General features: G+C 46.3%; 1 protein-coding gene across 2 annotated transcripts; it reads left to right on the plus strand.

Annotated features, from left to right (window-relative positions):
* The first annotated feature begins 1,111 nt into the window (after window positions 1-1,111).
* RIC8A (RIC8 guanine nucleotide exchange factor A) lies at window positions 1,112-23,335 on the plus strand. Of its 2 annotated transcripts, XM_073346979.1 has the most exons (12): window positions 1,112-1,195; window positions 1,922-2,004; window positions 3,973-4,174; window positions 13,640-13,687; window positions 14,805-15,419; window positions 16,141-16,235; window positions 16,779-16,929; window positions 17,998-18,093; window positions 18,376-18,520; window positions 19,249-19,393; window positions 20,412-20,531; window positions 21,936-23,335. In XM_073346979.1, exons 3-12 carry the CDS (start codon window positions 4,091-4,093, stop codon window positions 22,054-22,056), a joined length of 1,620 nt encoding a protein of 539 aa, XP_073203080.1. In that variant the 5' UTR covers window positions 1,112-1,195; window positions 1,922-2,004; window positions 3,973-4,090; the 3' UTR covers window positions 22,057-23,335. The 2 variants fall into 2 exon arrangements, with proteins under 2 accessions (XP_073203080.1, XP_073203079.1); XM_073346978.1 differs by lacking the exon at window positions 1,112-1,195 and having other exon boundaries at window positions 1,696-2,004.
* The last annotated feature ends 309 nt before the right edge of the window (window positions 23,336-23,644 follow it).

The raw sequence follows: 23,644 nt of genomic DNA on the forward strand, positions 1-23,644 counted from the left end.
GTCGAATAGAGGGGAACGATCACGTCCCTCGATCTGCTCGCTATGCCCCTACTTATACATCCCAAAATGCCATTGGCCTTCTTGGCAACAAGGGCACACTGCTGACTCATATCCAGCTTCTCGTCCACTGTCACCCCTAGGTCCTTTTCTGCAGAACTGCTGCCTAGCCATTCGGTCCCTAGTCTGTAGCTGTGCATTGGGTTCTTCCGTCCTAAGTGCAGGACCCTGCACTTATCCTTATTGAACCTCATCAGATTCCTTTTGACCCAATCTTCCAATTGGTCTAGGTCCTTCTGTATCCTATCCCTCCCCTCCAGCGTATCTACCACTCCTCCCAGTTTAGTATCATCCGCAAATTTGCTGAGAGTGCAATCCACACCATCCTCCAGATCATTTATGAAGTTATTGAATAAAACCGGCCCCAGGACCGACCCTTGGGGCACTCCACTTGATACCGGCTGCCAACTAGACATGGAGCCATTGATCACTACCCGTTGAGCCCGACAATTTAGCCAGCTTTCTACCCACCTTATAGTGCATTCATCCAGCCCATACTTCCTTAACTTGCTGACAAGAATACGATGGGAGACCGTGTCAAAAGCTTAGGGTTGCCAGTTTTGGTGCCAGGTGTTCCTGGAGGTTTCATCACATGACATGATAGGCTTTGATTTCAGATTAATCTTTACCTCCTGGAGACTCCAGGACAATCCTGGAGGGATTCCGACATCCCGATTGGCTGCTCCCCTTTGTTTAGGGTTTGGAGATTAGACAGTGCCACTCCTGGTGGTAGGCCTCAGTCCTGCAAACCATCCCCCCCGGGGCTCCGTTTCTAAACCTGAGTGCTCCTACCGCAGTGCTGTTTTGTTTCGGCTTCTTGTAACATGGGAAACGTAGGAATATTTACATGTACAAAAATAAGCTTTGAGCGGCGTGGAAAAGATTTCTATAGTTTATTTTAATTAACAAAGCCTAATATCCTGGCCTAAACTTCCTCTGTCTCCTTCTCACACTGACAAAATGTTATTATTTATTTAATCCCCGAGCCTGCAATGTGATCCATGTGAGCAGATGCGTGCGCCTGCCCAGAGCCCCCGAGAGGTGCAGGATTCCAGCGACGGGGAACAGCGGGTAGGACCCAGGCTTTAGAGAGCTCCATCCGCGGGACCACGCAGGGAGGGAGCCACTCTGCCTGGCAGTAAGTCTTTCCACCATGGGGACACCGAGAACGAAGGGAGATGGGATGGAACAGAAAAACAGCGCCTGGGCAGTGATATTTAGCACATGCCTTGTTAGTTTCATAATGTTTGCTGTTTTATATTCCATAGCTTTAAATATTGCATCATAAATATTTTTAAAAAAAAACAACGAATAGGCGAAAAACAGAGAAAGAACAGGTTTGCTCAGCCCTGCTTATTTACTTTAGGGTTTTTTTTTTTCCCATCTGACCCTCCGTCTCAAACACAATGGAAGAGAGGATTTTTCATTGTTTGTCATTAATCCTCCCAGAAAAAGGTGTTCAGCACCTACAGTATTCCCAGATTGCATCCATGGTTTAACATTCTTCTGGCGGATCCCGGGAAGTTAACTCTGCCCCTCCCCCGATCCCAGACTTCCAGTAATGCAGCTTTTCTTTTGTCTGTTTCTTCTTCCCTACCCGAGGTGTTGCCACCCACCCCTTCCGAATCGGTTATCGGATGCTGCGTTACCAGCACGGGTCGCAACTTCCGTATGAGTCACACACACACACACCCCCTCGCTCTCCCGCTCCCCTTGGACAGCGGGGAGGGGGAAGAGAGAAAGACCTTCTCTTCCCCGCTACCCTGCCCTAGGAACAGCAGCCCAGCCGGGCGGATGACCCCACATTCCACCCTGCCGCCGGTGTCCGAGCTTGAAAAAAAACAAGTTTTTCTTTAAAACAAAGCAGGTGCCCTCACTAAACGCTGCATTGGAGGGGGGACAGCTGCTGTGTTCAGGAAATAAGGCAGGAAACCTGAGCAAGTAAAGGTAATGTGCTTTATATGTATATTATTTAACATAGAGTAGCTCCTAATGTTTGTTTATACTCTTTTTCATTGATCTGGAAGGTGGAGTTGTTGTAACTGATTTAGCAACATTTTATCTTTTAAAATAAAGCTAACCCAATAATTATTATAATGAAAAGGAGTACTTGTGGCACCTTAGAGACTAACCAATTTATTGTTAATTGTTGCAGACATTTTGCTTCTATGCCCTCTGTCTCTACTAAGGAGTCCCAGTTCCTACTTTTAGTAAAATAGTTACCATTGGTCTCATTCTGTCCCTCCAAAGTGATCAGGATTTCTTAAAAGATTGATTTATTATGAAAGATTAAAAGATATGTACATGTGTAGTTCGGCTAAACAAAGACTAAGATTCTGCAAAGACCTTACACACATGCTGAACTTTACTACCAGGAGTAGTTTCACTGATTTCAGGGGACTGCTCACAGAACTAAAGTTAAGCACATGTGTAAATGTTTGCAGAACCAGAACCAGGGGGAGGAGCACAAAGACCAGCTTCTATACATATTTGGTGGGTGTGGGCATCAAAGAGAGAATGGTACTGGGTGTGGAATTAAGACTAATGGGATGAGTTCCTCATGAGTTAAACAGAAAAATGCAAGATGAAAAACAGGATGAAAATTCCAAATAGTGAGGTCTAAATGGAAAGTGGTGGAAGCTCCATCACGCTAGCCTGGACAAAAAGCTGGAGAATACACTGTAGGGAACAATTCTGTACTGGCCCAAAGGGGGTGGATTAGATGAGCTGCCTTTCCAGTTTTAATGTCTCCAACTGTATGGAATTTCTTTTAATTTTTTTTGGGGGGGCGGTTGGTGCATCTTGAGAGCTGTGTTCCTCTCTGTCTTCCTAAATGGCCCTATTAGTAGCTCTCAAACTTCAGGGTGCGCATCGTGGTGGGCGGTCAGCAGGCACCCTTCCACTTTATTGTGGTAATGCCATAGAAGTGGTGCACACCCTTGCAATGAGCTCTGGATGGAGCCCCACTGAAGTCGGGGGTGGGGGGACAGAGGTTTGCAGGAGACTCATCGCAGGATCATGACCTTACTGTGTAATTTTACACTACCAATATTTAGTGCCGAATTGACATCTAGCTATAGAAAAGATAAACGTCCATAAACGTATGGAATCATACTCAGTAATTTATATATTCATTATTTATTAACTAACTATCTCTCTCAGCACTATACATCAACACAGTGCTTTACAAACAACCTTAAACACAGGCCTAGCCCCAAAGAATCTATGAGTATTATTTGCATATAAATACACATCTAATTATTTAATATACTTGTAAAACACATTGGTTTCCTGGATGATACAAGCCTACTGTCGCTTTGGCCTATAGAGGCCTTTTATCCATCATCAGGACAGGCGTTTTTATAGTGCGTTCAGTATATCCTCCCATCTTCCCCAATTACAGAGCTACACAGGCACCTCAGTATTTTAGATTCCTCAGTATTCTAGATTCTTTGTTGAACCAACAAAGCAAAATCCCAGTGCTTTTAATTGAGGAACTTCTTCATGCCACCTTAAAGGACAGCGCCACCTTAACCCAGCCTGGATGGTGTTTGTCTGTCTATTGTGCATCTCTTTTACTCCACAGGGTCATTTCTGGGATTTTGCTATGTGGTAACAGAAATCAGGACAGTGGGTGGAGGAGGAGGGCTGCAGGGAGCTGCAGTTGTCTGTTCTGTGTTAATCTTCCGGCTGGGAAAGGGAGGGAGGTTTCCTAAGTGCGTTGGTGGGAGGGCATTTATTAAACATTGGAAAGCAGAGAGAGGAGGAAGAGGATTAAAGGGCGAGAGAAAGAGAGGGAGTCAGCGCCTGGTTTTATGGGGGTCATCCATCTGCTCTGCCCTTTGGATGCAACAGAGTGAGCCATTTCACTTGCTTTTCTCTCTCTGTTCCTCCCTGCTCCCTGCTCCCTCCCAGTTGTCTGTGTATCAAGGTCCCTGTGCATCTGTAATTATCCGGGTAATTATCCGGCAACGCTACAAGGCCGCCCACCCCACCCCATAGCGTTCCAATCCATATCCAAGCTGCTGGGGCAATGGATCTCAAGAATGTGGTGGAGACTGTGGAAAGCGGGGAACAAGACGCTATCCTCAAGGTGCTGCAGATCTACAATCAGGAGGTGAGTATTGTGTTTGTGCTTGGCCTGTGCCAGTCCTCAGCTTTCCCTGTTTACGTGTCTGGGAGCAGGTTGGCTGGAGAAGCCGTGCTGTGGGATTTCTGTGCCACCCAGCTGTCCCCGTTTGTCTCCTCTACCTACATCTGTCTGTGCGTCACTTCAATAAAACTGCCATTAACCTGCTTAGCGGGTAAATCTTTTGTTTGTAGCATCAGTGGTTCCTGCATGTATGTTTTGACAGTGACTGTTCCCGAGCATCTAGTAAACCTCTCCCCTTCCTGCTTCCCTTATGTACTGGAAGTAAAGCACTCAGGCTGGATTTTTAGCATCAAGGGTGTAAGGGAAACATGGCAGGGAAATGAATGCCCATGTGGGGGCTAAATAGTGAGGTAGAAAGGAGGAGCCCTTTATGGCAAAGGAAGGTTTGGAGGTAACATATGAGGCCTAAGGAGGAAGCTATGGATGGAGTAGAATTATTATGGTTCACAATTAAAGATAATTAAGGAAGCACATTAACAGTAGGGATTTGCCACATATGCTTCATCTGAAAGTTGATAAGAGAAATCAAAAATAGCACGTGAAAACAACAAACTGGTAGGAATGAGTGATTGCCGCTACCAGCTTGGAAATGTTTAAAAACATTACACGAAGGGGTTGCCCCTTCAGAATAGGCACACATGACGTTTTCAACTCAGGAACCAATATGCAAGTGCAGGTGAAATTCACTTCAAAGGAGTCACCTTAGGAATGAATGTGGCCCGTCAGATCCTACATGACTCATGCTGCATCACACTGAAGTAGGTGGAAAGCGAGCAGAGAAAGCTGCAAATATTGTTGCACAAGTGTCATTTTCCAGGGAAAAATTGTGCATGCTACATCTGTTCCAACCGGGCAATTTTAATCCAGTCAAAGTCTCAACTAAGAAACAGTAGGACCCCATAAAAGTGACATACAGCAGAAATAACACAAACCGTGGCAGATGAAATATAAGAGGAATTAAGATGCTAAGAGGAAATTTGAAGAGCAAATAGCTAAACATAGCAGAACAAACACCAAGATGTTTTTTGAGAGTATATCGGACACAGGAAGCCTGGGAGAGAGTTAACAAGTCAGCTAGACTGTCGGGGAGTAAAGGGAGCAATAAAGGAGGATAAGACATTGCAGAGAACCTAAGGCAATGTCTTTGTGTCAGTCTTCACCACAGAAGATGATGGGAGATTCCTGCCCCAGATATATTCTTTTCAACAGAGGGCGTGAAAGGAAGTTAACATTAGGGTGCCTGAAGAATTCATGTCAGGCTGTTTAATACTTTTATAAAGGATCTGGAAGACGTTGTGAACAGTGGAGGAGGCCAAATTTGCAGTTGACAGAAAATTGTGTAAATCTCTCAAGACTGCAAAAGAACGTCAGGAATTCCTGAGGGACCCTACAACAGACTGGATCCCCAAAGCCAATTGAAGTAAATGGCAAGACTATCACTGACTTCAGTGGGTGCTGGATCAGATGCCAATAGGCAATTGAGCAACACGGGGCAATAAAAATTCACTGTGGATTGGTGCAAAGTGAGGTACATTGGAAGGAACCATTTGAACTATTCATACATGTTGATAGGGTCTAAATTTAAGTATAATCACACTGGAAAAAATCCTAGGTCCCATTTGCAGGCAGCACAATAGAACCATCTGGGCAATACACAGTGTTGGTCAAAAAAGATGTTAGGGAGTATTAACAATGTGGTGGAGATTAATAACAAAAATATGATAATACTGTTATGTAAATTGATGAGACATCCTTGCCTTAAGCAGTGGATCAAATTCTCTGTTGGTGTAAATTGGGATAGTTCCATTAATTGCAATGGAGCTGTGCAGAGAATTCAGGGCCCATTATAATCTGTGCTGGTTACTGCATCGCCAAAGGATATAACAGAAATGGCAAAGGTCCAGAGAAGGACAACAAAAGTGATTAGGAGCATGGAAGTGGTTCCATATGAAGAGAGGATAGGACTATTTAATTTGGAAAGGGGATGGGAGAGTGGTCCTGTATATAAAATAATGAGTGATATAGGAAAGATCAGTCAGGAGCACATCCTTACCTTTTCTTGTCATAAAGGCACAAGGGGTGAAGTTCTCTGGCCTGTTTTATGCAGGTTAGACTGGATGATCATAATAGTCCCTTCTGACCTTACAATCTATGACTTTTTGATCCAGTGAAATTAAAAGGTAATACCTTTAAAACCGATGAAAGGAAATGCTTTTTACACACACACACTGCATAATTAACCTGTGGAACTCACTGCCACAAGGTATAATTCAGACAAGTAGCTGAAGAGGGTACAAGGATTGGACATTTACATACCTAACAAGGATATCTGCAGTTACATTAGATAGGATAAAACATTTATAAAGGTCTTTAAACCCTCTTCTGTTGGGGCATAAATCATAACTTCCCCCGTGGAAATGTTAGTTTATAATTGTCCATTTTACCCCTTCCTCTGAAACATCTGGCATTGGCCACTGTTGGAAGCAGGAGCTTCCAGAGTGCTGGTCTGATCCAGTATGGCAAAGGTGGTGGGGAACGAGGAAAGGCTACTCGCATCCTCCACCCCTTGCCCATTTGCACAGGGTGCAGCCACAGTTGGGTGCTGTAGTATTTTCCTTTAGCTACTTCAGCAACCTCTGCCTGATTTTAATAGGATAATATGTTTTGAGACCTTGGAGTTACATAGATTGATACCTGGCTCAAACCTTTGAAAGATGCATCATGTCGAGGTATGAAAATTGTTTAGTGCTTTAAAAGATTGGATTTGAAATGCCATGCTTTGGATGTTGGAGAGGGATTCCACTAATCCGTCTGCCATGGTGAGCAATGGGCCAAACCCTCTGATCCTTCCTCAACTGTTATACCTTCCTTACTCGCTTAACACTCCTTTTGATTTCAGCAGAACTTCACTGGAAAATAACTGAGTAAAATCTGAATAAGACCCTTAGATTTGGCCCTGTATTATTGAGACTACATGAAATGTGCCAAAGACTAGATGAAAACATTTTCTAGACAATACACCCTGAAAGTCTGCAGTAAATCATAAAGTTGACATGATCTACTAGTTGATAGTTGTTACGTAATTTAAAATGATCTGTATTACAAAGTGACTCAACGGTAGCAAGTACAGGCTGCAATAAGCTATAGAGAGGGTGTGATTACATATGCTAATCAACTGTGTTTAAAGAACACGTGGTAAATAACTGACAAGCTCAGATACTATGATAACGAGGACCTCATAATACCTAGACAGATAGACTAGAGAGAATGAATGGATGAAACAGTGCACTGGTGAGCACTACATATCAAGAAGAAAAAATGCATGATTTGGGGCGTAACGGAGTACTGATATGCATGGACATACAGTATACCTGGATCACGAATATCGACTTCTCTGCTACTGCACTGTAGTCTTTTAAAATAAGTCAGCTGGTCAGACAGGCAGGTGTGTGTTATACACAGTACTAGGCTAAAATGACTTACCCACAGTTTGAAAATCAAGTCTATACACATATGTAGACAACAAGCAAAAAGAATAAATCAGAATTTTATGGACATTATTATTATTCCTTATTATCATGCAGCACCATACCTTTATGTTGTCCTTTACGGACAATTAGAAGAAGGCCCAATTCTCAGCCCTTGCTTCATCCCCTCTGTACCTCCTGGAGTGCAAAGGGAATACAGAGTTGTGCTAACAGGGTAGCTGAGGATTCCCTTTGCATAGGGGAATCCTTGGGTGGCATAAAGTCAGCGTTGGCAGCTCTACAACATCACGTGTTCCTGGTACCACCTTCCGGATGCAGTGGGTGTGCCGGGGGGAGGAGGCATGGCAATTTTGGACTGACTGAAATGGCTTTAGAGCAGCTCTGGAGCTGTTCTAATTTGCCCTGGAGACCAAAACAGTCCCCTTCTGCCTCCAGGAGTAGAGGTAGAGGTGGAAAGTCACTCTGAGGTGTGTCATCACCCCATTTCATAACACCTAAGGATCTGGCCCAGTGCCCCAGCTTCAAAGAGATGAAATGTAAATACATGGCTTCCTTGCACACTTTATAAAAGAGTGAGCTGAGAAGAAAGGAATGTCTTGACTTAGTTTTGAGTAGCGTAGAGGACTTGACTGGAGCCATAGAGGTGGGGAAACATCAAAGCAACATTGCCAGTAATTCTAGTTTGGTGTGTAAATGAAGTTAATCTGATTGTGAAGGATTGTAGGGACAATAAATTTCACAGAGCCAGATGTGGAAGAGTGTGTAAAACTGGGGTTAATTGATAAGGTTGAAGCAATGGAGGAGCAAGACACAACTTGAATGTGACGGAAAGGATCCTGATGGAGAATAAAATGGACAAATTCTCTGTGCCTGCCACGCAAAAGTAAAAATAAATAAAAAAGGTCCAGTTTGACTGTTCAGAAAAAAACCAGACTCCTCAGAGGTAAGAAGGAGGAGGCACTTTTGAGAGATAACGTATCAGGGTTAGGAGAGGAATGGAAAGGCGGTAGAATGGAATCAGCTGCTTCAGTGCTGCCTGACGTACCTGGTGACCATGCGCCTCCAGGGATGCTGCGGAGGCGGCAGCAGGTGTGCCATCGCTGAAATTCTGATGTTCCAGTGCCCATTCAGCACTTAAAATAATGCTGCTGCATTCAGCTGTCATACAGAAGTGGCACCAGAGTTCAACCGTGAAGGGGTTAATTGTGCATTAAAATTGCCCTGAAAACAGAAACCAGAGGGATGAAAAGCAGAGGCAAGCTCAATCACAGATGTTTTCGGAGTGAAGGATGAGAGGCAGATGAAGGAGACTGGGGGGCCTCAGGGATGGCTCTTTGTGTTCCAGAAGAATGGGGAGTTCCCTAAATCATAGCATTGAGAACCAAGAGCAAGACACAGACCTATACGCTTTATTGATCGTATCTGAATTGCCTGGGATCCGAGGGAAGAAGATGGCATGCTGAAGGAATGGCTCAGTGATCTAAGGAATCCCATTTTGAAGTCCTTAGACATCACCCAGCCTCCTCCCACTTTTGTGCAGTGTGCTGATCGTTTGCCTGGCATTCTTCTTTTACCCTGCTGTGATGCTGCATCTTTTGTTAAGACTTTGGGATGAAGGATACATATAAAATTATATTGAAAATCAAGATCATGTCCAGAATAGCTAATCAGAAATTAGAAGATCTGAAAGCTGAGCAAACCAAAGCGTGCGGACAGGATCAATATGAGGATAACAAAGGAAATGAGACAGGCCAATTTATGCTTCTATATTTTAAACCTTTTGAAAATAAAGGGGCTGGAGAGAGGCTAGTGTAACAGCTATATTAAGGAATCCAGAGCAGATCGAGGAAACTATAGGACATGGCTGTGGAGAAGATAATAGAAATGGTTACCAAGGAGAGGGAGTAGGACCAATACCTAGAATATTTAAGATGCAAGAGGGTGTGTACATTCCTAAGTGACTGGTGTCCACCTTAGGTGCCTTAAGACCAAAAGCCTTCACCTAGCTGCCAAGAAGTCTTCTGTATTAGTTGTGAGATATATCTCTTGCCTTCCCAGTTTGGGGAGATGATCCTTCACATCTTTTTAAAAATTGTAGAAATAGGATCTTTCTTGGGAGAGGTCTCTTCAAAGAAAGATGTGCAAAATCGAAGCCTGCTCAGCTCCTGACATGTTTTGCAGCCAGTCCACGTGCATCAATGGGGCCTATAGAGCTGGATAAAGAGAGCAGAGTAAGATTATGTCTACATTACAGTCTTCAGCTGGCATAGCTACATTGGTCAGGCACATGAAGAGGTTTGATCCCTGACTGACATAGCAGAAGCCCCACATGTAGACGCAGCTATGCCAACAAAACTGCACTTTTACTGGTGTTTTTCTCGTGGGGAGTGTTTTTACTGTATTGGTACAAAGTGGAGCTTTGCCAGTATAAGTTGCGTCCACACTAGCAGCACTTTGCCAGTGTAGTGTGCTGGCATTCCTGTGCTGGTAAGGCACTTCTAGTGCAGCCACCGTCTAAATGCCCATGTCACTTGCAATTGTTAAAAATACCCTTTTAGACAGATCTCAGACATTTCTGATCCAGTGTGAAGCAGCCTCGTGAAGCGGGAAGGTGCTGTACAGTCTGGGTGTGGTCTTTGTTTAGGGTTGCAAATAACAAGGTAACTTATCAAAGTCCTGGGCTAGTTGTTTGCTTGGGTATTGAAAGCATGGAGCCGTCCTTGTCAGCTGATGCCCTGTGGGATGGAGGGAACTGGGCTACAGAGTAGCAGAAGCTTTGCTGTTAGACTAAGAAACTGAAGCATGTGGTCAATCCTGAGACTCTCTTGGACGCTGGCAAATTCCTAAACTTGCTTATTAAAACCTGAACCAACTGAGAGGCCGAGGAGGAGGAGAACTAGCACTAGTGCTAAGCACTTCCTGATTATGACTGTAGATATTAGCACTGAAACCCCATGATCCACCCCGGATCACTATGGTCCTCGGATAGCCTAGGATGGAAGAAGCAAGAAGAAACTCAGGCAAGTGGTGGAAAATGTGTTCTGAAACAGCCAGCTTCCAGTACCAACTTCTGCCACTGCTATGAGGGAGATAGAGAGCCTGCCTCTCCCTGGCTATGGAGGTAGCAAAGCAATGCCCTGCAGAATTTTTTCTAGACTGCAAACTCAGATGGTCATCACTCAACCCCAGAACACAGCCGCTCTCACTGCAAGGAATTATCCTCTTAGTTCACCAAGACAATCACTCACATCGAGGATGGCCTCATAGACCACAGAATAAAGAGCCAGAAGCAGCTTATTCTCACAAGAAATAACATTTCTCTACTTTAATCAAGGCACTAGACACTCAACACACCCACTCACACAAGCAAATAAAAAACAAACAATCAGGGAATCAAGCTGTGTTTCACCCAGGCCTGGAAAGAAGAAAAGGAGAGAAAGAGTTTATTGTTGTTTCTATATTTAAGTGCTTGGGAGGTGCTCATAAACAACCATACAGCAGTGGGAGACACACAGGTATCACAATAGTCTTTAGAAAAGAATGGATTTATGGGCAAAGCTGGACACAAGCCTCTCCTACATGACAGCTCTCATCCCTACTCATCTGTTCTTTCCATAACTCTTCATGTTGTTTTATAGAGTCATACATTTTAAGGCCAGAAGGGATCATTGTGATCATCTGCCTGATCGCCTGTGTAACACAAACCACAGAATTTCACACAGTGATTCCTACATCAAATTTAGCAATGTGTGGAAATATTTGAACCCAATACAAGTCAGAAACCCATGGCCTTCAACCTAAGAATCCCATGCTGTAGGTTAGCAAGCTAAATGGGGAGCTGCGGGTTCCACAGAGGATCAAGCCCAGTACCTTGTAAAGCAGACATGATACAGGAACCACCTGCATATACAAATTGCTAAGGGATCTTAAAACTCCAGAGAACAAAAGAAAAATCCATTTTTGAAGTATCATCTTATTTCCATCGCAGTGACCGAAAAGAAGGAACATGCAGTGAAGGGATGAAACTTGTTGATGAACTGTAGGAGATCGGGGGCTGATCGGTACAAAGATGCCTGTTAATAAATCTCTGAATGGCTTGGACAGACAAGGAGCGAGATCAGGGCACAGGGCAATGGAGAGAAATGTGATATAATGAGGCTTAGATTTAAGAAGAAGGAAGTCACACAAAACCTGTCAAGGTTCCTTCCCCACTCTGAACTCTGGGGTACAGATGTGGGGACCTGCATGAAAACCTCCTAAGCTTACTTTTACCAGCTTAGGTTAAAACTTCCCCAAGGTACAAACTATTTTACCCTTTGCCCTTGGACTTCCACTGCCACCACCAAACTTTGTCTGGGTTCCTGAAAAAACGGAGTTTGGACACATCTTTCCCCCCAAAATCCTCCCAAACCTTGCACCCCACTTCCTGGGGAAGGTTTGGTAAAAATCCTCACCAATTTGCATAGGTGACCACACACCCAAACCCTTGGATCTTAGAACAATGAAAAAGCATTCAGTTTCCTTAGAAGAAGACTTTTAATAGAAGTAAAAAAGAATCACCTCTGTAAAATCAGGATGGTGAATACCTTACAGGGTAATTAGATTCAAAACATAGAGAATCCCTCTAGGCAAAACCTTAAGTTACAAAAGAGACACACAGACAGAAATATTCATTCTATTCACCCCAGCTATTTTTTCAGCCATTTAAAGAAATCATAATCTAACACATACCTAGCTAGATTACTTACTAAGTTCTAAGACTTTATTCCTGTTCTGTCTCCGGCAAAAGCATCACACAGACAGACACAGACCCTTTGTTTTTCTCCCTCCTCCCAGCTTTTGAAAGTATCTTGTCTCCTCATTGGTCATTTTGGTCAGGTGCCAGCGAGGTTACCTTTAGCTTCTTAACCCTTTACATGTGAGAGGATTTTTCCTCTGGCCAGGAGGGATTTTAAAGGGGTTTACCCTTCCCTTTATATTTATGACAAAACCGTTGAAGGAATGGTGGGAACATGGAGTGGGAGGAGGCTTAATGGGATGGATGGCAGGAAGCAGAAGGAGGACAGATGACGAGGAGCAGAAGAGTGTCTGGAGAACAGTCTGGGTGTGTAAGTGGTCATTTAAAATGTAATGCAAACTCCAGGAAGTAGGAGTCTGATCCAAAGTGCATTGAAGTCAGTGGGAGTCTTTCCATTTACTTCAGCAGCTTTTGGGTCAGACCCTAATTGCAACCACGTATAAAGGATGTAATGGTATATCCAGTTCATGTGACTCCTGCTCCTCCTCTGTTGTTTTTTAATTTGGGTGGAAACATGCCTTGTGGAGTGCCTGCAGGTTGGCTCCTTGAACCTATATAACACTGGGTAACTGTTTTGCAACAGAGTGCTAGCAGAATTGTCTCCTGGGCATATAAGAACAAGGGATCCACCATACTGGATCAGACCATTGACCCATCTAGGTTAGTATCTTGCCTCTTTCAGTGGCTCTTATGTGATACTTCAGAGGAAGGTGAAACTCTCCATAATGAGTCTAGTCAACTGTGCTATACCGTGGGGGAAATAGATTTCTGAACTTTGCAAGCAATCCTGATTTCTCTGTTAACTTTTTGCCTGGTTTCTTAGTGACTTCAGCTACTTATGTTCTACTTGTTTATGTAAATATCTTAAACCCCTTTAGTATGGCAATGTTTATCGGAGGATATTAATTTCCTGCAGCAGTGAGTTCCATGGATTGGCTCTACTCTGCAAGAAGAACTATTTCCTTTTTCATTGCTGCCTTTCAGTTCAATGACTGGCTCGTAGCTCTCTCATTTTGTGGCTTGCTGGGTAGAAGCAGCCCAATGGCTGTCCCTGAACCATTTATTGTATACTATAGAGCAAATTTATTTTCTCTGTTTGTTTTTTGCCTCTTGAGGCTGATAGTTTCTGGTTTGTTTTCACAGAAGTCTCAGTGTTTCACCTTTGAAGATGAAGAGCGGGAGGAGAGGAAGGTATGTCTTTTGTTTCTTACTGTGGCCATGCAGAGGTACTTGAATGCAGAGTAGTGAATGCCAAAAGGCTTGGTGAGAGATGGCAATCCCAGAGAGAAGCTAGTGCTCTCTCACTGGGACTGGGTCACCGATGGAGGAGCATTGGGTTAGAACAGTGGTCTCCTGAGTCGGTTTGTCAGCATATCCATTCCTGATCCAGGGGCAGCTTCTACATGGCATGATGCCATGTCTGGTGTCGCTCTTCTTGCTCCCCAAGGCCAGGCACGTTATTCCTCAATGCGAGCTGTAGTAAGGTCTTCTCTTGCATCATTACTTATGCAACATATGCAGAACATTTACTAGTGTCATATGAAGTGTTATACGTTGAAACAAAACTGTGCAGGGTTGTGAGATGCATTACCTTTACTCTTATTGCTGTTTTGTTTTCTTATTCACTGATCTGCAAGATATCAGCAGTTCACAATGGGACAGAGCCTCAGCCGGTGTAAATCAGTATTCATGGAACTATCCCAATTTACCCCATCAGGGAGTCTGGGCCAATGAGTCTCCTATTTATTAGTGAGAATTAGTGACATTCTACTATATCTAAACCTTCTGAGATCATTTCCCTTCTTCCCACCCTGTTCTCAACCCAGCTAGATCCTCCATCCTTCCCTTAACCTTATCTTATCCTCCTCTCAGTTCCTTCAGCCTGCTCCCCCATCCCCAGTATCACCTTCTCTCTGACCTTGGGACTCCCATTACATCTCTCCCCCCCACTCCCCCATTCTGTACTCTGTATTTGATTTAGTTGGGGATTGGTCCTGCTTTGAGCAGGGGGTTGGACTAGATGACCTCCTGAGGTCCCTTCCAACCCTGAGATTCTATGATTCTATGATACTCCTTTCCATGCATTATTGCTAGATGTGGGTGAGAACCCACACTCTGGAGACAAACGCCCTTGAGCTTTGGAAAGTTCACGTCTTGATCTGAACTTTATGGTAGGCCCATCTCTAGATACTGCTTATCTGTCTCAGCGTGGTGCATTACTCAGTGCCCATGCGTGAGAACAGCTGTTGAAATGTCCGAGCTAAGGCACTGTTTGCCGTGTCTTCATTTTTCCCTTCTAACTCCCCAGAAAATGGCCCAGCTGCTGATCAAGTTCCTGGAGAGAGAGCTCCAGCCCTCCTGCCAAGTCACATGTTTGGAAAGCATCCGCATCCTGTCCCGGGACAAAAGCTGCCTTGACCCCTTTGCCACCAGGGAAGGCCTGCAGACCTTGGCCAGACACGCTGGCATTGATTACTCAGAGGAGCTCATTCGGGAAGTCCCAGACCTAGATGTGATCCTGGAGGCCCTCAAATGCCTCTGCAACATCGTCTTCAGCAGTCCCCGGGCACAAGAGCTGACGGCTGAGGCCCGGCTCGTGGTGGGTCTTACAGAGCGCATCAAACTCTACAATGAGAAGAATCTCCCCCATGAGGTCAAGTTTTTTGACCTGCGTCTTCTGTTCCTGCTGACAGCACTGAGGGTGGACATCCGGCAGCAGCTGGCCCAGGAGCTTAGGGGCATCAGCCTGATGACAGACACCCTGGAGCTGACGCTAGGTGTGAAATGGCTGGACCCCCATGAGGTAGCCACTGAGGGGAGCCCTCCCCTACCCCTGCCACGGCAGGAGACAGAGCGTGCCATGGAGATCCTTAAGGTGCTCTTCAACATCACATTTGACTCCAGCAAGAGGGAGGTGGATGAGGTAAGTTTCCCAGAAGTCACTGCCCATGCCTTGATCCGATAGTGGTTTTCCACCTCTGCTGAGCAATTCCTCCCTGTTGCGTGTGATGTTGATGCAGTCTGTGGACTCCAGTCTGTGGACTCACGGTTACATACGCACATGTAGGAACAGAAGCAACCCATGGGGACTTCACTTCTAGAACAGTTTGATGACAACTCTGCTGTCTCTGCCCTATACACTGTTAACACTTAACAAATTGTAGCATTTTGTAAACTTTCTTAGGACTTTAAAAATAATTTTTGTGCCAGACGAGGGCAAAACGCTCATGTAACTTGCCATTGAAATGGCCAAAGCATAGCCCTTTTCCACCTTCTATATTAGTGATGGAGGTTGCAGATGGCTAACTTTTGGGAATGTCTGTGGCCTCTGCTGGTCCCTGGATTAACCATGTGGTGTGTTGGAGGACTCGGAAGGGATATGGAGCAAGAAAAAGGACGAGCAAGTGCGTGGGCGGGGCAGGAAGCAGAAAGAGAGTTCTGGGGACATTGCCATGATTTGTATGTTACTCCTCTTACTCCACTTTACCAAGATTTGGTTGTTCTTGGTATCCATGTACAGAAGTGTTCTGTTCCCAGAACAGCAGTAGAGAGGCAGAAGGGCAAACAGACTCTGGGATTTCAGGAACTGCAGAGATGTGCTTCCCTTTCATAATCAGGTTTTTTGTTTTCTGTTTTGGGGCCAGGAAGATGCTGCTCTGTACCGACGCCTGGGCGCTCTCCTGCGTCACTGCCTGATGATTTCAGCTGATGGAGAGGACCGGACAGAAGAATTTCATAGGTGAAGATCATTGTCCTACCATAAGACTTGAACCCATATTATCTTCTTACCCAGATCAGAAGGTGCTACTATATAAGCCATCCTGACACTAAGGATCAGATTCTGATACCCTGATTCATGCTGAATGGTACCTTTCTCTACAAGTAGTCCTGCTGAAGGGAATGGGACTACTTGCCAGAGCAAGAATCGCTCACCAACTTGAAAAAGGTCTTCACAATCTGGCCTTAAATATCTAACCATATCCTGAGTCATACTGAGCAGTTGCCATATGTTGTGCAATTGACATTGACAGTTGTCATTTGAGAGAGAGCTGAGACCTCCCAAAATCAGGTCATGTTTGACCTTTGTGTGCACACCCTTTGATTAGTTTGGTTGTAGAAGAGTCCACTTGCAGGTCCCAGCAAACGAAGGTTTTTGATCTTACCCTCCGGCTCCTCATATTGCTAGAATTTAGAAATTAACTTGCTCCTTGGAGAGTAAAAGAATTTACATTAACACAGAGCCTTGGATGTCTCTTTGTTCCTCCTCTCCCTGTATGTTCAGCCACACAGTTAACCTCTTGGGCAACCTGCCTCTCATGTGTCTGGATGTCCTGTTGACCCCGAAGGTGCGGCCAGGCTCACTTGAGTACATGGGCGTCAACATGGACGCAGTCAGTGTCCTGCTGGATTTCTTAGAGCGACGACTTGACAGGGTAGGTAGAGGAGATGCTGTGCAGTTTTTCATTGTGCCATCTTTCCATGCAGATTTGGCCCTCCATCCCTGCCCAGCAGTGCTACTTTCTCCATTAAAAAAAACCCAGATCGCCTCACGAGGAGACCACAGGAATGTCAGCAAATGATGGCTGGTTTAGAATTCACCAGAGTAGTTGGTAGCTATACCTTTAATAGAAGTGAATATTTTCCAGACAGATTCGAACAATTATGGTTGGTGTTTGAGTAGGTTCACTGGTTGACTGGACAGTAGGGTGATTGACTTTTTGTTTAAAAAGTAATAGATTTATTGGCTGTTTGCATGGCAAGATTGGTTGGATGGGAGTTGGTTAACTGACTGACTGAATCGGAAACCCTGGAACTGGTTAGTTACCGGGTGTGTTGGTCAGCTGTTTGGATATGACAGTGTAAATTGCTGTACAGTAGGCAGTTGATTGATTGGTTAGCTGTTTCTTTCCCGTGACTAACTCAGGAGGTCTGAGGACTGATTGTCACCAATCCCACTTTGAGGTGAAGGGCCAGTGGAGTTTTTGTGGGCTTCATTAAGGCAGATCATGGGGATTAACACCCACCCCCATCCCCACCCCTCAAATTCCTGGATTTACTACTCCAGCAACTTAATCTGAGTTTTTCCTGAATCCAAAAATAAAATTGTTTTTAAGTTCTCAGTTCATTTTTGACAGAAAGGTGTTATATGAAGCAAACCTGTTAAAAATATCACCAACTCAGCAGAACATTGGGTGTGGTCTTCAGGCTCTAGAAATACTCTGAGAGCTTTTCTGTGCGTGGCTGCGTGACTTCCCAGCGCGCTCTGCTGTCACTCCTGTGTTCCAGTGTGTTTCTGGCAGCCCTGTGCCATACAGCGAATGCAGAGAGGCTGCCAGCTCTGAGCACTGACACAGTGGGAAAGCTGCTGTGGTACAGAACTGGAATCTTCCGTCCTCATCTCTGGCCTGCGCTCTCGGGATCTGTCTCTGCTAGGAACTGGACAATGAGAACTACGTGAGCTTGTGATGACCTGTTGTTGTTTCTTCTGGGCTCTTTCACAGGGTCACAAACTGAAGGAGACCCTAACCCCTGTGCTGAACCTGCTGACAGAGAGTGCCCGTGTTCACCGCCAGACGAGGAAGTTCCTCAAAGCTAAGGTACCATGTTGGTGTAGGGAGAATCCAACGCTCATTCCTGATTCCTCTGAGGTGGGAGAAGAATAACACAAACTTTATGGATTCCACCAGCCTCCAGATACCCCTCTCCTTCCGTATACAGATTCTGCTATACAAGACTCTGAGCCCCACAATACCTGCCACGTTTGCCGCGCTCCCAGTAGTTTATTCATTTAATTGATCTGTAAATTGCATTGTGGCACAAAGGTTTTCTAGAAATCCCAGTGCCGTTCCAGCCTCGTCTCTCTTGCTGTGGCTTTGCAGGTGCTGCCTCCGCTGCGGGACGTGAAGAATCGCCCCGAGGTGGGGAACTTGCTGCGGAACAAGCTTGTGCGCCTGATGACGCACATTGATACCGACGTGAAGCACTGCGCGGCCGAGTTCCTCTTTGTGCTCTGCAAGGAGAGCGGTGAGTAACGAAAACATCACAGGATGGATGAGATCCTCTGGGATCTTAGTGCCAGGGAGGCAGGCCATGGAATCCAATTTCTGGTCAAAGCCAATTAGAGCTTACACCACATCAGACCTTCCGAGGCTAGAGGACACACCTTGCCACCCCTCAGACACGCTGTCCAGGCATTCGGTGCTTGGGGCAGATAGTACAGGAGTGCACTGTGGGAAGGCAGAGTTGCCTTCCCACCTCACAGACACACCATATAGATGAGCAGCGCCAGTGGTCAGTGAAACACTCTGCAAGGAGACAGCTCCTTCCTACCTCACAGACACACTGGGCAACATTCTGACCTGCTGTCAGCGGATGCAGCTCCACTGATCCATTGTCCAGCCCCCCCAGTGTGGGGAGTCAGATGATAAATCTGATATTGTTTGCTTTACCCTCCGCTCTGCTGTCACAAAGTCCAGGGGAAGAACTGGTTCTTGGGGATTTTGTCTGAGGGAGGAGGACCCGGAGCTGAACGTGCTGCTTGAGCACTCAGGAGCGGTGTATTGACTATCAGTGCCACGGTCTGCATTTCCCACCTGCCTCTTCCATATGAGGATTTATCCAGTGGATGTCCATGCTGGCTGGTGCCTCTTGTTTAAAAGTGGTCACTTTCTCTCACTCAGCCCAGCCTGTCCCCAGGAGGGCCGGTGGGCAGCAAGGGGATGTGCTGACTCTTGTGTCTCTCTCCCTGTCAGTGTCGCGATTTGTGAAGTACACAGGGTATGGCAATGCAGCTGGGCTCCTGGCAGCACGAGGCCTCATGGCAGGAGGGCGGGCAGAGGGAGAGTATTCTGAGGATGAAGACACGGACACAGAGGAATACAAGGAAGCTAAGCCCAAGTAAGGACCCCTTTCCCTCCACCACTTCCCACCACTGTCCCTCTGTCCTTACATACTCACAAATCCCTTTCTCCATGCCCGGCCTGTGCTCACGAGCTCCCTTCCCCATCCTGTCCCTGCGCCCTCACTTACCCCATTACCCACTTTTCTCACCTTATTCCTATTCTTCCCCATCCTCTCCCTGCATCCCCCTGCCCAGGGCTTCGCCCACTTTCTCCTCCTCACTACTCATTTCATTTAATGGCATTTCATCCAAAAATTACCTACTTCCTACTCCAGTGCCCCACCCATCCCCACCAGGGGAATGGCTCCCCTTGTGTGACAGCTGCTAGTGTGCTTGTATCCACTCACTGGCAGTAGGGCACATCATCTACAGTGGAACAGATTCCCTTATTGTGCCTCTCCGGAGAGGCGTGGAGATGGGGCAGCGTGTGTGATGAGGGTTGGGTCCTATCCACCTCCAGCTGCTGGGTTCCTGTCTGCAGCCAAAGTGAACGTGTTCCTCTCTCTCCTCGGCAGTGCTTAGCCGTGACCCTGTGATAGGGTGGACAAAGGGGACTCTCCAGTCCTACTGAGCTCTGATTGAACGTAGGATTGGTCATGTCAAATCAGGCCGTTAGTCCACCAATTCTGGAATCACATGGACCACCTGTATATGGAAGAGGAGGGAGGTGAAGTCTCTATAGATGGAGGCCACTGGAAGGAAGTGACGAGGAGAGGGTGAATTCCCACTCCGGTGGCCAGGGAAGGAGGGGAGGGCTTGGCAGGACTCTCCTACCTAAGGAGAGTAGGGGGTGATGCAGTGGAGCATGGGCAAGTGCCAGAAGCACCTTGCTGGCCCCTGTGATGCCACCAGCGCTAGTATCCCAAGGAGAGGAGAGAGCATGTGCTCTGTGGCCAGCTCTGCTCTCATGCTATTGTAGACTCATAGATGCAGCCTGCTTTTCAATGAACCTGTTTCTCTCTTCTATCTCCCTCTTTTTCTCTTTCTACCTCCCGTTCCCATCATTGCATTCAGCATTAACCCAGTGACAGGGCGTGTGGAGGAGAAGCTCCCCAACCCCATGGAAGGGATGACTGAGGAGCAGAAGGAGTATGAAGCCATGAAGCTGGTTAACATGTTTGACAAGCTGTCCAGGTATCAGAAGAGAGAACGAAGCGTGCGCAGTTGTGGTTTGGGGATGCAGTGGGAATGCACTAGGAGAAAGAGTCCTGGCTAATATAGGTCAGACACTGAGACTGGGGGGACCCAGGTTTGTCACAGAATCATGACTATGGCAGGTCAGTGCTGTAGGAGAGTCTTAATGGGCACACAACTACGTATATGCCTTGAGGAGGAGGGGAATCCCAGCTCAGTGCAGTGAGTGTTTGGTAGCAGTCCAGGGCCCTGGAAGATCATAGGGGATGGACTCGGGGTGATTGCTGGGAAGATTTAACATAGGAATAAATTAACAGAGCTGGATTCTGTTACCCCAGCAAAAGGAGTTCAGGGGCCTTAGCCAAGCCTCGTTGAGACAGCAGCAGACTACCACATAGATGTGTTCTCCACCTCCCAGTGCATCGGGAGTTGTCACCTCACCAGAGTTCAGCCTGGGAGTTCTCTAGCAGATGGTGGCATTGCCCCTGGGTGGCTGCTGGTAGGAAGTAGCATTTCAGACACAGATGGCAGCCAATGGCACCAATTCTCCTTCCCCACAGGAGAGCCTTCTCCAGTAGGCGCTCATCCATCATTCAGGGGCACTGCAGACAGGGGTCTGGGATCTACCTAGAGAGTTCAGAAGGCACCGAGATGGGAAGGAAAAGGGCAGCAGGGCAGCTCATTTACTGCTCTTAGCCCATGTGTGTCAGAGAGAGAGAAACTCATCCTGGTGCCAGTCCTAAAGTTACACTACGGTGGTTCAGCTAGCACTGCCTGCCTCTGACCAGTGCTACTCCGGACTGTGCCAGGAACGCCCAGGAGATTCTAGTATCCAACCAATGTAGCAGGAGCTTAGCATGGCAGCTCCTGGGACCTCCAACGCTAATTCCAACATGACTGGGGTTCTGGGCCCCTAGCCCACCCTGCCGCAGGGGCTGTACTCTTTGGGTTGCTTGAGAAGAGGCATCAATCCGTTCCTTGGACTGGATTTGGGGGCTGTGGGATTCTCTCTGCTGCCTTTTGGAGCTTTGCAAGTGGAAGTGCAGAGCCCAATATTCAGAGGTGGGGAGTTCAGTGTGAGTTGTGAATGCCCAGAACTTCTGAAAATCAGCCCCTTGTTCTTTTCACGGGTTTATTCCTTCCTTAGGTGCATAGGAATGTTGTTGCTGGAACCAAGCCTGTTGCTTTAACTGGGGGGCCTCTATTGTGCTGGTATTCCGCAAAGCATTCTCCCTGGCTGCCATCTGGAGGTGTCCACAGGTCCCTCAGGGGTTGGACACAAGTGCTCAGCGATCTGAGCGTTCCCCAGTCTCCCAGTTCTGTAGCTCCTCCAGTGACATTATGTGCTTTCTCCTGGGAACTCGCTTTGCCAAACTAACTCTGCTCTTTCCCTCTGTATTGCAGACAGCAAGTCATCCAGCCGATGGGGATGACTCCAGGGGGCAATCTCACCTCTCTGGAGAACGCTGTGCATGAGCTGGCGGAGGAGAGGTCATCGTCTGACTCTGACTTGGGGTTGGACTGATTCACACCTCTCCACCCCCCCCCAAGGACTGTGGGCTCTCCACTCTCCCTCCAGAACTGGTGCTGCATCCAGAGGATAGTACTGGGTGAGGACTCTCCCAGTGGGATCTGAATCAGGGCTGGAGTCCACTGACCAGACGGATAACAACCACCTCCTCTCTGGTCCCATAACCACCTCTCCTTTCCCAAAGAGCTTGCCACAGCTTGGTTTCATCTTGGTCTCTTTCCCTCAGTGTCCCTGAGGACCTCACACTCCATTGTGAGGACCTCACAAACCCAGGATTGTCCAGTAGGATTTTTATAAAGAAAGATTGGGAAGGGGGACAAGGGAATATCTTCTTACACCACCGGGGTCCAGTAGCACGTGGAGCATTGTGTGTGCTGACTGCTGTGTGGGCACATGACTGTGTGCGCATCTGGGTGTTTTTATGGGGTGTGGGTGTGTTCATGGGATGTGAGGCACTTGTGCAGCATGCATGCATTTGTAAGGGCACACAAAGGTGTGCCTATGACAGAGAACATATGTGGGAATTTGGGAACATGAGATGTGCGTGAAAGTGTATGTACAAGTGGAGTACATGCCTTGGACATATGTGTAGTGATTAGAAGAGTGTGGGCGTTACATGTCTGCATACTGATGGTACGTGCTTGTATGGGTGAGCCTGGTTATATGGGGAGTATGCAATTGTATATGTACAGATGGGCACATGTCAACGTGTAATATTTAGGTACACATATAGACGTTTGTGGGCATGTAAGGAGTGTATACATGAATGGCTGTGGAGTGTACAGGTGGGGATGTGAGTGTAATGTTTAAGCACATGTGCCGGTTGGGACTCATGTTAGGATACGTGTGCTCATTCTGTGTGGGGAACACATGTGGAGGTATGGGAGTGTAGCTCTTTCAGCACTCACACTGACTGCAGGGTTGACATTTGCAGGTGACTGTTTGCCAGCAATGCTCTGATTTGTAGTCTCTAGTACTGTGCAGTGATCCTGTTTCCACCACATTCAGTTTTCTGGACTAACTGCTCCCATTCTGCTTTCTGAATGAAAGGCAGGGACCCCTTGCGTAGTTTCTTGCTGAATCATCTGCTTCAGCTCCTACAAATCCCCAGCTCTTTGCACTCCCAGGCTGGTATCAAATCCCGTCCTGCGTAGACTTTTCTGTTTAAAGAAGAGAAACTATCTTCCAATTTGTCTCCTGTACCAAGAGTTTCAGAACATATTACCACAAATAGAAAGAACTACACTAGAATAAAGGAAACCTTCTGACAGATGATTTTGTGTCAACGATTCGTCTGAGTGGTGTCACAACTCTAAGCAATTAGAAAACAGCCAGTGTTTCTGGGGGTCTGTCATATAGCCATGATCATTCCGAACATTAGTTTTATTCCCAAATAATAGGCTATATTAAGAGACAGTTAAGGCTGAAACTATCTCTAGACCTTAACCAAAAAAAAACAAACACATCACTGAATGTTTTAATTTGAAACATCTAAGGACCTGAGATTCAGGAAATTTTAAGTTAAGATTCCACTAACACCCTTAACTCTGCCCTCTGTACCTCGCCTCGTGTACTGTAGCTA

Source organism: Lepidochelys kempii, chromosome 6 (genome assembly GCF_965140265.1).
Source record: "Lepidochelys kempii isolate rLepKem1 chromosome 6, rLepKem1.hap2, whole genome shotgun sequence".
In the NCBI taxonomy this organism is placed as follows: Eukaryota; Metazoa; Chordata; order Testudines; family Cheloniidae; genus Lepidochelys; species Lepidochelys kempii.

What these genes read in the sequence shown, in the direction of transcription:
- RIC8A (XM_073346979.1), top strand. Translation starts at nt 4,091, where the DNA reads ATGGATCTCAAGAATGTGGTGGAGACTGTGGAAAGCGGGGAACAAGAC. An exon ending in GCAAGAGGGAGGTGGATGAG is followed by an intron (nt 15,420 to 16,140) that starts GTAAGTTTCCCA and finishes TTTTGGGGCCAG; the next exon opens with GAAGATGCTGCTCTGTACCG. An exon ending in ATGTTTGACAAGCTGTCCAG is followed by an intron (nt 20,532 to 21,935) that starts GTATCAGAAGAG and finishes TCTGTATTGCAG; the next exon opens with ACAGCAAGTCATCCAGCCGA.